At 23.3% G+C, this 18,416-nt stretch overlaps 1 protein-coding gene across 1 annotated transcript in view; it reads left to right on the top strand.

Moving 5' to 3' along the window:
• The first annotated feature begins 11,799 nt into the window (after positions 1-11,799).
• The window catches only part of LOC145849572 (uncharacterized), a 66,183-nt gene continuing 59,566 nt past the window's right edge, over positions 11,800-18,416 (top strand). Inside the window, exons 1-7 of the mRNA XM_082954531.1 lie at positions 11,800-11,913; positions 13,335-13,478; positions 14,148-14,318; positions 14,549-14,655; positions 14,926-15,011; positions 15,453-15,578; positions 17,042-17,141. Of these exons, the coding sequence (XP_082810657.1) occupies positions 11,837-11,913; positions 13,335-13,478; positions 14,148-14,318; positions 14,549-14,655; positions 14,926-15,011; positions 15,453-15,578; positions 17,042-17,141 (811 nt within the window). The 5' untranslated portion in view covers positions 11,800-11,836. The remainder of the gene's footprint in view (positions 11,914-13,334; positions 13,479-14,147; positions 14,319-14,548; positions 14,656-14,925; positions 15,012-15,452; positions 15,579-17,041; positions 17,142-18,416) is intronic.

Here is an 18,416-nt window from a genome sequence, read left to right on the forward strand (position 1 = left end):
TGATCCTTGATGTATTTTTGATGCAGAGCCGCAAATACTTGAATGGTTCATGATATCCCCACTCTATGTGGTTTTTAGTGTTGAAATCTTTACCCTGTGGGTGTTTGTCAAAAGTTGTTACCAAGGGTTCTTTTTGTTAAAATAGATAGTTTGTTTATTTTTTGTTAGTTTAATATCATTTTAAAGGGGCAGGTAGAATTACAGGTTATGACAATAAAATTGCTTGACCTTCTTAAAACCTTTATTACTGTAAAGAAAAGAGAAAATCTGATGTTTTCTCCCTTTATGTTTTATTTTTGACCTATCAATTGTATTTTCAGGGTTGCTCTTGTAGAGAGGGCAATAAGAAAATTTGAACGTACATGATCATATAAACCAAAATCTCTGGGAGGAGATGGTGTGGTGCCCATGGTAGACTATGGTTTTCTTAGTTAATATTGGCAGTAATGGGTTTAAAAAAGAGTGCATTTTTTTTTTCTTTTAGAGTCAACTTCTTTATTGAAAATAAGTAAAAAAAACAAAGTACATTTATGATGCTTTTAAATTTAAATTTTATTTAAATTCTAATAAAAATTCATCAAAGTTATTTACAAAATATATGGTTTGAGGCTCGATGACCGAAAAATCTTTCTCTACACCAATCCATTGACCATAGTTGTGAGCGTTCACATTTTTCTTTCTTATAAAAAGAACATTTGTCATAAGTTGCATTTTAACTCAGGGAAAATTTAAAACAGTTGGGAAGGAAAAAATATATTAACATGTTTTTTTTTTTTGAAGGTTTGAAGTAATTTTTTATTTACTACTTTACTAAAGTCATGATAACTGAAATGTTTATGTTTGTTTATCAATCTTTTTTTTCATATACAAGAAAATGTTTATACCAATGACCTTTTGTATAGGAATAAAACACTGTTTACCTAACTATTTACTCCTGTATAAACTTTCATATTCATTTAAAAGATTTGTTGAAATATTAAAACAGTACTTATTACTTTGAAATTGCAAAATAGTCGTAGAACTTTTGTCTTATTTGTAGCAATTTAAAAAGTAACTAAACTTGTTTGTTGTTTTCTAATGTTTTGCTGAATGATAAGGTTAAACTTGCACTCAAAATTAAAGCTTTTAATAACTTATCAGAGACACTTTTAATTAAAATTTTGAAATAGTGACAAAAACCAATAACAAAAATTACATAATTCTCTAATTATACAAAAACAGTATTTTTAGTTGCTAGACAATGCGAATACTTGAAAACAACTAAATTAAAACTATACGATACGATTTTTTTTATATAGTTGTATCCTAATAAGGTATCAATAAGCTTTAAAAGAAACTTTGAAAATTAAGGATATAAGTATGAAAGTAGTAAAATGTTTTCAGAAAAAACTCAATTTTTAAAAAACAGTTTAAGATTTACACTAAAACGGTTAGATATTAATGCTCAAAAACTTATAATCGATGTAAAAAAATACTCATTTAACTTACGGTAATTTGTAGGAATAATGCAATTCCCAGTTTCAGTAGGAATGTATATCTAAATAAATCAAGTTTTATTATGTTTTTGTGTATTTGATTTAATAAAATACTTAAGAATTCATTTTCAAGATAAGTAAGGATCAAAATGCCTGTTAGAGATTTAAAACTTTACTTTTTTTTTATAAAAGTCTTTGCTATAATGTAAGTAATTTAGCAACTTGCACACTGAAGATATATAAATATTATGCTACTTTTTCGAATGTTACAATTTACATCTAAAAAACTTTTTTAATAAGATCAAATTAAACAAGTTTTAAGTCATAAGCCATAATTATAGGAAATAATTTATTTTTAATTTATATTTAAACCTGGTATTGTTGATTAGATACACAACTGTAAAGTTCATAAACTTTGGTTTTAAAAACTAAGAAAACAAAAAAATTTAAAAGGATTTTAAATTTTAAAGGTTTAGTCGTAACTTAAACACCAAACACTTTAAGAAACTACTTCAATTTATCTTGTATAAACTTGCAGTGTTGGAAAAAAACAAGAATAATTATTCAAACTATTTTTTTGTTGTTAATTTAAAGTAGATTACATTATAAATTCAAATTAATAGTAAGCCTTATTTTATTTACTACTGAAAATTCATATATTTAAAATTATAGCTTTGCTTGTATAAATTAATAAACATTTTGACTACTAATATAAAACCTTTTAGTTTCTATAAGTAGTATCTAAATTTTAACTTATCGTGATTTTTAAACATATGTTCTTAAGGTAATTTTTTTTACTGTTACTAGCTAAAAAAAGTTTTCTTGAATTATGAAAACAAAATAACTTAATTAGTTAATCAAAATGATCAAAAATGTTTAATTTATTTTGTAATTAAGTTCTCTTTAGTTCAGCAAACAAGTTTTTAGAGGTAAATTCACCTCTCGCGAATCCACGCACTTAATTGGTTATGCAAACTAGAATTATCAAAAAATTAAAAGTTTGAAACCTTTTTAATATTAAAATTTACTGTATGTATTGAGTTAGGAGTATATTTAACTTTTTGTATAAATTACAAATGCTAATATAAGATAAGATAGATTTTCAAAAAAACTGGGATTTTCGCATTCTCATTTAGTTGTTTTTAATGTAACTTGTTGAACATTGTGGATTTGTTCTTTAAATTTTAGGCATTTTATATCTTTAAAACAAGTAGGTACAACTTTAATTTGTTCAGTATTTAACTCAATATATCTCTTTATTTATTTTTTGTCCCTTGCCACCTAAGATTAAACTTGAAATGGTACTAGAAAAGATCTTTCTCTCATATCAGACATTAAACGTTAATCGTAGGTGACAAAGAACAAAGAAGAAAAAATATCTATATACACGTTAGCAATTTAATTTAAAAACTTTTTACATACACGGACAACTTGAATAAAAAATATTTTTGCGAACGAAAAAAACTGAGAAAGTCCGAAAAATTTTATTTATCAGATACATTTAAAGAAAACAGCCAGTTACCAGTAGTAACGCATTTTACTATGAAAACAATGTACGTAGATTCACTTGAGGTGACTGTATTTTGTATTTACTATAACTGACTAGAAAAACTTTTATCAAATAAAAAATAACTTAATTAATAACCAAATGACTAATGGGATTTAGTTTTTTTTTTTTAATTATAGAATTTTAGTTCTGCAAATAGATTTTTTGGATGTATTTTGGTTTTACTGTTACTGACTAAAGAAAAATTGATTAAAATTGAAATTAAAACGACTCAATTAAATAGGTTTTTAAGAAGTTTTACATTTTTTTTTGCTAGTTGTTTATAAATGCAAATAAAAATATAACAAAGTGTTTTAGATAAACTAGTTTTCAATTAAAAGCAGTAAAAAAATCAAAATACTCAATTAATGTTAATTTTTATGGTTTTAACACTGGTTTACAAAAATGGGAAAATGTTATAAAAAATTGATAGAAATATTTAAAGAATATTGATAATTGTTAAACAACCTATCTGTTGATTTGTTACACTTTCTTAAAAATTTAATAGTTTTATCATTCTGAAAAAACTTTATTTTAAAAGTAGTGAATCTTTTGAGGAATTTTGACAATTAATAACTTATAAAGATCTTTAACGCATCTTTAACACAATAGAAAAAGTAATTGGTGTTTAAGATTTATTAAAAAATATATTGTACGATCAACAAAAATATTATAAAAGAAAAATTTTGGTTTAAATATTAAACAAAATTACAAAAGATTAAAAAATTATGACGTTAATTAAAAAATTAAAGCTACAATTAACGTTGTATTGAAAAAAATTCAAGTTACGTATTTTGATACGTAACTTTTCGAGTTAATGTTGAAACACCCATAAGGTATCTAAGACGTTTTTTTAATCGTACTATAAACTTGTACAAAAAATTCATACTTAAGTTGAAATGCGTCATAAATTTACTTTATAACATGCTTATTTTTTATATAAAAAACTAGTTTATATTTTTTTTTGTAAGAAAATATGGGGACAATATTAAACGTGCTGCATCAAAACAAATTTTATCAAATTTATGGAAAAACTCATAAAACTTTTTTAGCCTGTAGACTGTTAAAAACTAGCTTTTTAAAGTAGTCACAATCAGTTAACGCTTAAATTTTAGTAGCTCTTTCTGATTCTTTGTAAACATTTAATTATTAAGTTGTTATCAATAGCTATTATAACTTAGTACTTAAAATGTTACAGTTAATATTAAATATAAGATAGTTTTAGAATTTGGTGTAGCACTCATTTAAACAAATAAGTTAACATGATGTAAGTAAAAAAAAAAATTGTTATAATATATAAATTTTACATACGATTAAAATTTCCGATTTTGTAATATACAACTGTTTTAATGACAAAAACTGTAAAGGGAAATGATTAGGTTGGAAAAAACTTGGATGGGAAATTGTTCAGATGGTTATTTGCTTGTACGGAAATAATTTGTATTTGAAAATAACAAAAATAAGTCGGATCAAAATATTCAATGAGAAAAAATCTGATTTGATATTAAACGAATTAGAAATATTTCAGGTAATAATCTATTAGATTGAAATTTAATGCTAGTATAAAATTAGTGGGTTGTCTTATAAAAGCAGCCCTAATTTTTTACACCTAAAGTATTTTGTAAAATTCTTAACTTTAACATGTGTTTATTTATAAATGTTTTATCTAAAATGTATGTTTTTTTTTGTTCCCTTACAAGAAACACACATGTATAGCTTACGAAGAATTGTTCAACTTTTATGCTAGTAGACAGCATTCAACAATAAAAAATCACAATGAATCATCGTTATTTCCTTACAGATTTTCATCAATTAAACAATATTTATGAGATAATAAACATATTTTGAATATTAAATGTAAAACTACTAATAATTTTGGCAAGCAACTTATACAAAAGATAAAAACCTACATAACATAAATTTAAAAGTTGTATATATGTTGCTGTTTATGTTTTGCTTCTGTACTATAGCTACCATTTTGTCTTTTTCTATGTTTCCCTCAAATCTATGTTTTCATTAGTTTGTAAAATTTCATGATAAAAATCCAAACAAAAAATAAATAAGGTTTTTAAAATCATTTCAAAAATTATAGAAATAGAAAGTCCTACAATTAATTACATTCACATGATCTGCAAGAGTTATACTTTCCAAAAAATCTAAATTGAATAAGATTCAAAACTTTAATCATTCTATAAATGTTGTTGTACTTGACAATAAAAATATGTTTAAGTTGTATTATAAAAGACATAAACATACTTGAAGGTAAAATATATTCCTTCAAAAATATTTTAAACAAGCAATCTAACAAAATATTTTTGTGTGGGTTTCATTTCTAAACTATAATCATTGATTATAAGTATTGAACTTTAAAAAAAATAAGTATTTATGTATTATATTAATAAAAAAAGTAAATTAATTCTTCATCTTAGCAGTTAATACTGTTGCTTTCACTGATCTTGTTAAATTAAAATGTATGTTTGTCTTTTTTTTAGTAATAAAAAAACCTTAATTTCTTCCTGTATCCTTTTCATAAGTAAACTTTATGAAAGTTAAAAAGTTTTCTGAATATTCTAATCTGTTTTCAAAAAAATAATAAAATCAATCAATAATAAATGTACGTTAACTAAGCAGTGTTTTATGTCATAATATGTATGGTCTATTGTAATTTTATTGATATACTTGTTATCAGAAATAAAAATAAATAGTAAAAGCTTATAGGATTATAAGTATAAAAGTTTGTAGCATATTATAGTTTACATTTATTCACAGGAGCATTTCTCTTTGAATTTAATCAATTCTGTTTTAATGATCTCACAACAAAAACTTTATTATGAAATCAGTAAAAAGTTTACACTACTTTTCAGAGAACAGTTCTGGTTCAAAATTTGAACTTTATTTTGGAAAAGTTCTCACTTAATGGTTATGAAAATTTGTAATTTCAATTGAAAACCACTATATAGTAATTACCTAGAATGATGTTGCACCAATATCAAGCTGAAGTTATATTGTATTTTATATTTTACAGTATAAAATAAGACTAAAAATATATATTTTACAAAAATACATAAGTATAATTAAACTTATAGATAATAAACTAGTACAACTTGAAAATTTCATTACTATTACTCTACAAAATAAAGCAAATTATACAATAATTTATGTTGATTACAATATTGTAAAATAAAATCAACTAAGTATTTTAGATTATAATATATAAATTTTATTCTTACTAAGTAATTATATAGCTTGTTTAAAATAAAGTACCTTTTTAGCTTAAGCCAATTAAATAAAAAAAAAACGTTGTTTTTTAGCCTAAACTTATGATTAAAAAACAAATCAAATACGAAATAATTTCAGCTTGATATTGGTGCAACATCATCCTAGGCAATTACCCACTATCTTATATCTTCAAATTTCAAGTAATCCATTCATTAATTATGACATAATATCAAAAAAGTCCACATAGTTTTAACACAGACAAAAAATGTTTGACTTAAACTAAAAAGAAGTGTAAATAACGGTCAATATCAGGGTTTCCCAAACTTTTTTGCAAGTGGCCCCCTTTAAAGAAATTGAAAAAGCCATGGCCCCCTTCAACAAGATTGCTCATAAACTCTGATAAAAAACATTAAAGAACTTTTTTTTTTGCTCTTCATCTGCAACTCAGGAATATCTAGTGTAAGTTTCAAATTATGGCCTCAAGGCCCCCTGAGTATCTGTCATGGGCCACTTGGCCCACTTTGGGAAACTCTAGTGTATAAACATACACAAATTTTCAAAACTACATGTTTATTGTGCAGCAGTATATATATCAGGATATAATGTGTTATGATGTCATAATAACAAAATGGAACAATTTAAAATTTAAAAAAAATGTTTTAGATATTTTCATAACCTAATCTAATGTTCAATATATTTTACAAAAAAGTCCCTATTACCAGCTGCATTCTAACTGTCTTCCATTAGGAAGTGTATACTTTTTGTGAACAACAAAAGTGCACACATTTTAACAATGAAAATAAAAAATCATTTTTAGAATTTTTGAAGTTAATATTAAAAAAAAACTAAGACATAGATAGTTAATAAATCAATGTTGATATAATTGATTTTCAAGCATTTTTATTTTTTGGAAAAGTTAAGTTTATTAAAAAATCTAAGTTTTTTCTATTGTAACTCAAAGTAAATATTCATCATAAGTTTAAACTTTGTACATATGGTAGACAGCCACATGATTATACTAAAAACATGACTTAAAAATTGTATTTGTAGAAAAAATTCAATTGACTTGACTAATAAATTATTTTAATTATTTTTTACTAGTTTAGTTGTTGTAGTTTTGAAATAACTTAACTAAAGCATTAAAATACAATTTAAACCAGTTTTTTTTCATTAAAATATCAATATTATTGTTATAAATATTATTAGTGGTATTCTAAAATATAAAATTTTTGTGGTGTATTTTAATAAAGTATGTAACAAAATATTTTATTGTTTAATATGTGTTAGACTTATAAAAAATAAAAGCAAAAATTATATAATTGGTTTTATTGAACCTTTGGGTATAAAATATTTTCATAATACTGACCACTTTTAAGTATTTTATGTTCTTAACTTATGGCTGTTTTAAGTAAAAAATAAGATTTTAAAAGTTGCAAACATTTTGATAATGTAATCGCTTTGTAGGTGTTTAAACTATTAGGAAGTATTTGTTTTAGAAGTAGTATTCAAATATGTGACTTGATATTTTAAATGTGTAACATAACACTTAACAAGCAACATTTTCAATGCTTATTAAATCCACCACAGGTATTTTTGAAGCAGCATTTGCATGAGTTTAAGTTGAGAAACTCTCATTTTGTTAATCAGTTAAAGTACATGTCAAATAAATAATAGAAATTAAGTCAGTTAGTGTACTTGATATTTTATTTTAAGTATTTTGGAATATTTGGATAATAATTATTTTTTTCAATTTAAATTTTTTATTTAGAAAGTATATTTTTGTTTGTGACACCACTTAATATTTTCAAGGCATACAGACCAAATAGCAAATTGTTTAGTTTTAAGTTGAGATTTTAAGTTTAGTATTTTGATAATAAGGTATCAGATAAGGGGACTGTAAAAGATTGTAGCAATAAACTCAGAAATAAAATAGTTTTTGTTTTATTTATAGAGTAAAGTTTAAATAAAATTTTTGTTTTAAAAGAATCTAGCATAACTTTAGAGGTTTTAAAAAAGCTTTTTTTTTGAATTACTATTTTAATAAATTAGAATTTAATGAAACCACATTATATTGCAAAAAATTATTTAAATAAATATTAGTCATAGTTAATAATTTTCTAGGCATCTTCTTAATTATGAAACTTTTATCAAATCTAAGCTTTTTATTGTTTTTAAAAATTAATATTATAATTAAAAAAATAAAACTGTATAAATTTAAATGGTTAAAAATACTTTATTGTAGTAATTTTTAGCCATTTAGTACTTCTTAAGCACATTGACATTTTTAAGTTAATAACATATTTTAATAATATAAGTAGTAAAAAGATAATTTAAAAGTTTAATAAGAAGTAATTAAATTGTAAAATTTGAAATTTTAAAATTACTAAAACAAAAAGATTTTATAGAAAATACATTGAAAGTTGTATTTTTCTTTTGTTATTTATACATTTACTTTGTTTTTATTTATTTATTGTTAACAAGTGTGTTAAGGCACAGCTTAAAATATAAAAAATTGTATTTATATTATATTAAACTTTGTTTATAAACGTGTTTACATTTTTATAATGATAAATATATTATCAATAATTGAACATAGTATACATTAGTATTTAAAAAAATTAAAAATAAAATTTATCTCAACTGTTTTGTTGTTGCCATAGTTACCAAATTGATATAATTAACTTAACTAATTAAATTAATTTAATATTTTAATAATGTTATCATTATTAAAAAATTAACAATTTACAACTATAAAAAAGTGTGATTTATTTTTTTGCACATTTATATTTAACAGAAGTATATAGTGAGTTTACTATTAAATCATTGCCATAACTTGTACAACATTTGTTAAGGAACATTTTCCATGTTGAAAATTTTATATGACATATTTTACGACTTGATTTAAATTTGTAAGGATTTAAACTATATTATAAGTTTATTTTAACATATACTTAATATTAAAACAAATTTTTGAGATTCTAACTGCTTAAAGTTAAAAGGTACAACATGTTCTTTATGGGAGGAGAAAGCTAAAACAGTAAATGAATAAGAATCACTAAAAATTTACCCCCTGTGTTTTTTAAAACAATACCTCAAACTTTAAGGAAGTTATCCTTGCAATATTTAAAATAATCTGCTACAAGATTTGAAAAACATTACTCTTTATATAAACAAATCACACAGTTTTTTTAGTCATAAAGTTTTATTTTTCTATAATTTTTTAAATATATTATATTAAAAAGTAATTTATGTTTAATCAGATGTTCTAATATAAAGCCACTGTTTTTTAGAATTTTAAAATTAAAATTATTTCTTTTCTACCTAAAAATAGAACATTCTTTAAATAATTTTATCATAATAATATTTTTTGTAAGTAGTTAATAAACAGCTTAAATTGCTATTTCAAGTAGTTGAAGAAATATTATTTGTTGGTTTTTGCAAAATTTCACTCAACTTTTAATATAATCTAATAATATTTTTACTAAAATTATTATTAAAGTAAACTAGTAATTTTATAAAATCGACAATATTTTTGAAATAAATTTCCAATTAAAGTTTCCAAACTTCCAATGCAAGTTTACTTTTTAGTTAAAATTATAATTTATTTTGAGTTAAAGTTTTTAATATTAATTTAATATAATTTTAATTATTTTTAATTTTTCAACAATGGTCACACCTTTAACAATATAGATTCCAATAATAACCAATAATTTTTAATTTTTATTTGCTTAACCTTTTTTGAACTCTAGCTAAATTAAAAAAATCTTTTAACTACATAACATGTTATTGATAATATAATTTCTCTTTTAAAATTATATAGTAGAACACTTAAACAGTCAGTACCTATATCAAAATATCTCAGTAATTATTTTTTTCCAGTAATAATTTTAATAACATTTTTATATATTTTCAGTTTAAAATATTGCCTCCCATAAGGAACCCATAGTAGTCTCTGACTTTGACCAGCTATATCTGAAAAATTATTTTGAAGTTTCAAAAAACTTGTAAAAATCTGTAAAAAGCAACTTGTAGTTTAGTTATAACTAAACAAAATAAGACTGAATTCTGAAAAAAGTTATTTCTCCACTATGCCCTTAATGTCTTATGTATGATATGTATGTAAGCATCTTATTATTGATTTTTGAGGGATTGAAGTTTTAAATTTGTAATAATAAAATTAAAATTAAAAAATTGTATAGTAACCTTCCTTTATTGCACCAACATATGTTTCTGTGTGTTAACGAATCAACACACTTCAACTAGGTTTTGTAAAAAAAATATTACTGTAATGTAAGAATAGAAGCATATAATAAAGTAGGTGTATACATGTTTTCATTAAAATAAAATAATTTCTACGGATAATAATTAATAATAGGTAAAAATACTTGATATTAAATCCGACTGTTATAGAACTACAGTAATTATAAAATTTTTATGTATGTTTGCAAATGTTTAACTTTAGTTTATAAAAATAAATGGTTTATTTATGTCTGTTAGTAAATATTTTTAGTATTCTTTTAAGAATTAGGACTTTTTAGCTAATAATCTAATAAGGTTTATACTTGTCTGTTAGTAAATATTTTTCATATTTTCTAGGAATTAAGATTTTTTATTTTTAAATAATTGGATAAGTTGTTTGTTTATGTTTGTTAGCAAGTTTTTTTTCAGGAATTAGGTGTTTGTAGTTTAAAATAATTAATTAAATGGTTTACTTTTAGTAAGTACTTATCATATTTTTTCAGGGTTTAGAACTTTCAGCTAAAAATAATAAAATAAATGGTTAAAAACAAAATTTAAAAACAATAGAAAACTAGTTTAAAAAAAAAATCAGACAGAATTTATTAAATATATCAAGGAACATTTCCTGAAAGTTCGAGATAGTTATCTCAAAAAACGTAGGAGAAAATATATTTTTGTGAAGATGCCTATTTTTGTGGTATTAGTTTGTGCCTCCCATAAGGATCCTATTGTTGCCTCTAACTTTGTCTGGCTATATCTCAAAAATTATTTTGAATTTTTTAAATCTGTAAAAAACATCTTGTAACTTAGTAAAAACTATATAAAACAAGATAAAATTCCGAAAAAGGTGTTCAACCCCCCTATGCCGTTAAATAATTGTATATTTATGTCTGTTAGTACATATTTATCATATTTTTTAAGAAATTAGAATAATTTAGCTAAAATTAAAAAAAACAAATGGTCTATTTATGCCTGTTAGTAAATATTTTTTGTGTTTTTTCAGAAATTAGGATTTTTTAGTTAAAAAAAATGAAATAAATGGTTTATTTATGTCTGTTAGTAAATTTTTAATCTGTTTTTTTTCAGGAATTAGGATTTTTAGTTATAATTAGATAAATGGTTTATTTATGCCTGTTAGTAAATAATTATTTTGTTTTTTCAGGAATTAGGATTTTTTAGTTATAATTAGATAAATGGTTCATTTATGTCTGTTAGTAAATATTTATCATGTTTTTTCAGGATTTAGGATATTTTAGTTATAATTAGATAATTGGTTTATTTATGTCTGTTAGTAAATAATTATTTTGTTTTTTCAGGAATTAGGATTTTTAGTTATAATTGGATAAATGGTTCATTTATGTCTGTTAGTAGTGCCACAGGAATGATAAATTCTCCAGACAATCCTGGAAGAGTTCTGAGGGAAAAAAGAAAGAGGTTTGGAAAAATTGATTATTTTTTTTATAAATTTATAGAGGCTAGAAATATAAAAAAATAGTAAAAATTTTTAGAAAATTAAAACCAAGTAATTATATTATTTTATAAAGAGATATGCTAAAAATATTTAAAATATCAAGAAAGTAACTATACTAATACTGTTAGTTGATAATTAAGATTATATATATAAGTTAAATTTTAAAATAAATTTATATTTTCAAATAAACCCTAAAGTATTTAGAAAATAGAACATAATAATTTAATTCCTGTTTTTGTTGAACCTGTTTTTATAAATTAAAGTTAGTAAAGCTATTGTTAAAAAAAAAGGTTTGTTATAATATTTTTTTCTTAAATTTCCATGTTGCATTAGCTAAGAGAAAACTATGTCACAAATCTACTAACAGTTGAAAAAAAGCAAATTTATGTAGTAGTAAATATGTATATTAAAACTTTATAAATATTTTCAATCATTAATTTTGCTCAATTCAAAAATTACTGGTTGTCATTTCAAACCAGCAAAATAAAATAATAATCACAATAAATAACAACCTTTTTATATTTTATTTCAAAGAATTATAACCAAAAGCTTTTGCAAAAATCAGTTTTTAGAAATAAAAATGTTAAGTCAAGAGTCTTACAAAAAAATAAAAAAAATAGTTTAGCCTGGTTTTATGTTCCATTATTTACATAATAATAAAACTAATAAAAATTACCAAAAAATCCTGCAAAAAAAAGACTAAAATTAAATAAAAAGTCATTAAAACCAAATAAAAGTTAATGTTTTTATTGAAGCTGTCTAAATGTTATAAGTAAATCTATACATATGAAATTAATAAATAGTTGATGTTAAAAAATAAATATTGAAACTAATTAAATTACAAATTGTTTCTTTTATCCAGATTAAGAGTAGTTTTATAAAAACTTTTAAATGTATTTTTAATCTTTATTGGAATAATACAGTTAAGTCTAACTAGTTTCTTTTAGAAATTTGTAACACAGTTTTTATATAAATTGTTAAATCACTACAAAAGATAGTTATTACTTTATTTAAACTTAATAGTTTTTATATGTAGCAAATAAAACTTTTAAGTTCTAATATTACTCCTAGTACAAAGTTTTTTGATGCTAATTTAAAATATAAGTTTGCTATAATTAACAAATAAATTATTATGCTGTTTAGTAAGAAACAAAGTTTAAAAAACATATTTTTAGTAGTCTTCTTTACAGTTCATAGACACATTATAAAAGTGAATAAATAGGAAATATGAAATACAATCATTCAATTCCTGTCTTTAATTAAACATAGAAAAAGTAAAGTGTATTTATTATAAAAGTAAATTCGTTTCAAACAGCTGATTGTGAGTTAGCAATATTCAGTGATAACTAGTTAAAAATTTTTAAATTTAAAATATTTTAAACAGTAGACTTCCAAGCAAGTTTAAAAGTCATGTTGTGGCAGACAAGCCAACCAAAGTGGCAAACAACAACATAATAGCTGAAATTAAACCGCACACTGTTAAAAACAGCAAACACAAACTAACTGAAGATGAACTTAAATACCCAAAGTTTGTTTTAATATTGATTCTATTGTTATATTTATTTGTTTCTGAATAAATTTTTTTCTATATTTTTTAAATTTATATTTTAGGTTTAAATTTTAGTTATAATTAAAACTACTTGTAATCAGTACAACCAATGGGTAGCTGAGAAAATTGATTGTATGTAAACAAAACTAAACTTCTGTGTTTAATTACCCTTGATACGTCTTGATCAACAAACAAAATGGCTATTTCAAGTGCCAAACTCATTTACTTACAGCTAAAATAGTTTTTTTGATAAAAATAGCTGTAAAAAACATAGTCGAGTTATAAGAACAGTTTTATTTTTAATATCATTATCAACTTTGGAATTTTAATATTACCATTAAGTGTTTCTGGGCAACAATAAAAAAACACTGTTGATATTTGAACCTTTAATTATTCTTAAAAAGTTTTCCATACATAATAAAAAAAGAGTCGATTAGTTATATATATCTGTATAAATTATTCACAAGGTTATGTAATTTAAATTTTTTTATTCTATGTGAACTAAACTTTTAAATTATAAGTAAAATGTTTCTATTAACAATTAATAAAAATTATTACTGATTTTCTACATTGTCTACTCAGAAGTAGCCCGAACAACAGATAGTATTATTTTGGATGTTGTAATGAAAATTTTGATATTTGTTTCAGGCTTGGTAAGATATGCGCGTTTTGCTACTGTCCAGAGTCCAGTTTGTTAGGCCAAGGAGACTTCCAAAAGTACGAACCGACCCCCGGATTCAACCCTTCCAAAAACAAGCCTGCCAAGAAGGCGTCAGATCAGAGGAATTCCCGGTCTAAAAGCAGGGAAAACAAGTTAAAGTTTGTTGTTTTGATAAGATTTACAAATGGAATGTTTGGTAGAAAAAATTTTTTTAAATTTTTAAAAGATTAAACTGTTTAAAGTCGTTATTTTCTATTCTACTATATTACCTCACAGTTTTAATTACTTATGTAAGAAATAAAAAATTAAAGTTAAAATTTATACCTCACACTGGTTGTATAAGTTGTTTTGTTGGTACATATATTATAAAAATTTAAATTTTACACAGTTTGGACCAATCAGATACAGATGAGCCTTGTTACGATGTGCCGATTGAGCTCAGTTGCGTCGGTTCCAAACAAATACCTGATCCTAAAAACGTGTTTTTAGACAACGGTTTGTTGAAAACATAATATATATAAATATAATTTCATTGTTGCTCAAGGTAAAGGTTTTAAACTTTAACTAGTTCTAAAGATTTAATAAATAATAGGTTATAGATATCCAGAACGAATTTATATGCTTACTTTCAAATATTCATTATAATATTGTATACAGTTTAACTCAGCTTGTATGACAATAGAACATTTGTGACTAAACATAATTCTCTTCAGATTACATGATATTTAATTATTTGAAATTTTGAAGTATTATTTGGTATTGCAGGTCAAGTTTGGGCCCATCACTGCTGTGCAGCTTGGTCAGAAGGAGTAACTCAGAATGAAAAATATGAGCTGCTCTGCGTTGATAAAGTTTGTTTTATTAGGTATAATAATTTAAAGTAACTTAAAATATAAGCTACTCTGCGTTGATAAAGTTTCTTATAATTAAAGTAATATACACAGTTTCTTAGAATGTTTGTTCCTTTCAGTATGGTTAGGTTTTTAAATTCCAGTGAACTTTGATTTAGATGTATTACACAGTTATTAAACAGAATTTTATATCAATGAAATGTCTGTTAAGTATTTAGTAAACTTAGCTCAATATAAAATATAGAAGATGTTGTAACTCTCAACATATATAACAATTTAAGAAAGGAAACAAAAAAAAAACAAACCAATTAGTTTTAAACAAATCAAAAGCCTCTAAAACAAGCCCATAAAACAGTAAATTGTATCCCATAAACTCTCTTGCAAGTCATTAACACTAGCTAGCAAAGTTGTATATAGTTTTAAACTCCCACTATTTTCCAGGCTGTGATGCAAGGCATGAGTCAGAAATGCCACTACTGCAAGAAGTACGGAGCCACGATTAAGTGCAGCGCGAAATGTGGAAAATTTTTTCACTACCCCTGCGCTGCCGGCATTGGCTGTTATCAGGTTTGTAAATTTTTTCAGTAATATTAAAATTGGAAGTTATCAGGATTGTTTTTACTTGTAGAAAATATTACTTGCATATTAGAAAAAAACTACTAATATTATAGGTTGATATTTTGCTTTTTCGGTAGTAGTTGTTGAACATGTTTTCTAGTTGTTGATATTATCAAAAAAAGACTAGTTTTATTATCTGAATTTTTTTTAAACAAATCTATATAATATTGTAGGCGGGCTGTTTAATAGATTTTATTTTACCTTATGTATAATTTATCATTGTCTCAAAATTAAAGTTTTTACAAAAGTCAAGAACAAAGTTTCGTTTCCCTTGGTTTTTTATATTAATCTAGTTTTATCTCTTTTTGGTGATTAATAAGATGTATATTTGTATTTTGATTAATATTAGTAAAATGTTTAGTAATAAAGTTTCTGGATTTTTCAAAGTAGCTTTTGACAATATCATTTAGTTATTTCATTTTTAATAGTCTTCAACTTCTATAGAATTTTTTATAACTGATTCTAAAGGCTGAAATTTTAATAAGTGTTTAGTTTACATACTATTTTGGTGGTTTATACAAATGGATTTGTTAATAAATGTTATTTTGTTGCTTAATGTGCTCTTCAGTCTGAATTTTAGATGTAGATTAGATTAAAATTATGCTAATAGTACACGTTACAGTTCATCACATAAAAATATACTTTTTATGAATTTTATTTACATACTATTGTCAATAGCAAATCCTCATGTTTTTGCTAATATATTTGTATATTTTTCCAAACCAGTGGTAGAAACGTATTTTTAAAAATCAACATTCATTGCATACATTTTATTAACATCATTTTACTTGAGTTCTTGTTAGCATGAAATTAATGCTCAAAAAGTCGGAGTAGTTTTCACTTCTTTGTAGATATATAAAATTTTTGCTTAACATTTTAAATTCTGTACTTTTTATTACTTACTGATGTTATTGACTAAATTATCGTATTTCTACGCATCTGCTTGTTAAAATGTGCATTCAGTATCAACTTTTTTTTTGCAATTTAAGCAGTAGCTTTAAAAAATGTTAATTGTATAAGAAGTTTATGATTTTTAAACAATTTTTTTTTCGTCTAACAAATTTATGTGGTTGGTTTAGTACAGGGGTCGGAAAACTGCGGCCCGCGGGCCACATTAAAATTTTTATTTAACTAGTTTTATATACTAATATTTTCGAAAACACAAAAATAAAATTTTAGTGCTATATTTAAAGGATATTCTATCGCCTAAGTATTTTTTGTTCAAAAAAATTAATTGTCCTTAAATATGTTTTTTAAAGCACATAAAAAAACGTTCCTTTTTGACCTGCCGACCCCTGGTTTAGTATATATTAAAACAACTGTTTTTTTTTTGCATAAAACTAACGTATAGTGGCTCATTGTATACCAACACTTTCATGTAGTCTCAAATATACTCCAATGTCAATTTACAGGACATCAAGTCCATCGAGACCTTCTGTCCGGACCACTTGAGGATGGCGATCGACCACCCGAATGTTGAGAGGGTCGAGTGTTTCATCTGCAATAAGAAAGGTTCGTTTCATATCAGTATAATAAATAAATAAATAAATATATATATATATCTATTACACTTTTTTGAGAGGTTTGAGTGTTTCATCTGCAATAAGAAAGGTTTTCATATTAGTAAAATAAATAAATATATCATACTTATTTGAGAGGTTTGAGTGTTTCATCTGCAATAAGAAAGGTTCGTTTTCATACCATTTCATAGTAAAATAGAATAATAAAAAAATAAATATATATCAATTATACTTTTTTGAGAGAGTTTCATAAGAAAGGTTTATAATAAAACTTTCTACACATTTATATATTTTTATTATAATCAACTGTATGTTTTATAGTTGATTAGTATATGTTAGTAAAGATGGTTTATACTATATTAAGAAAGGTTTGTTTTCATATTAGTAAAATAAATAAATAAATAAATAAATATATATATAAATTATACGTTTTTGAGAGGTTTGAGTGCTTCATCTGAAATAAGAAAGGTTTATCATAAAACTATTTATAACTTTCTATATAAGGTTTGTTTTTATATTAGTATAATAAATAAATAAAAACAAATATATATATCAATTACACTTTTTTCAGAGTGTTTCATAAGAAAGGTTTATTAAAAAACTATTTATAACTTTCTACACATTTGTATATTTTTATTACAATCAACTGTATGTTTTATAGTTGATTAGTATATGTTAGTAGAAATGGTTTATACTATAATAAGAAAGGTTCGTTTTCATATTAGTAAAATAAATAAATATATTAACTATACTTTTTTGAGAGGTTTGATTGTTTCATCTGCAATAAGAAAGGTTCGTTTTCATATCAGTAAAATAAATGAATAAGTATATATATATATATATATATATATATATAAATAAAAACAAAATATACAGTAATCTTCATTTATTGTAATATCAACATATGTTTCTGTGTGTTAACGAATCAACACACTTCAACTGGGTTCTGTTTAAAATAATTACTGTAACGTAAGATTACTGTATAACTTGTTTTTATTTATATTCCAATGAACTTTTTTCACTAGGATCTTTTCTTAGCAAACGACCAAATCTCTATTTTGAACAGTTATATATATATATATTTATATATCAGTTACACAGTTTTGAGAGGTTTGAGTGCTTCATATGCAATAAGAAAGGTTTATTATAAAATTATTTATGACTTTGTACACATACATACATGTACATACTTTAATTAAAATCTGTACTATGTCGAAAGGGTTTAGTGTTTTATATGTAATTTTTCTAAAACAAAATGAAAAGCAAA

Source organism: Thalia democratica, chromosome 2 (assembly GCF_965202585.1).
Source record: "Thalia democratica chromosome 2, ktThaDemo2.hap1.1, whole genome shotgun sequence".
NCBI lineage: Eukaryota > Metazoa > Chordata > Thaliacea > Salpida > Salpidae > Thalia > Thalia democratica.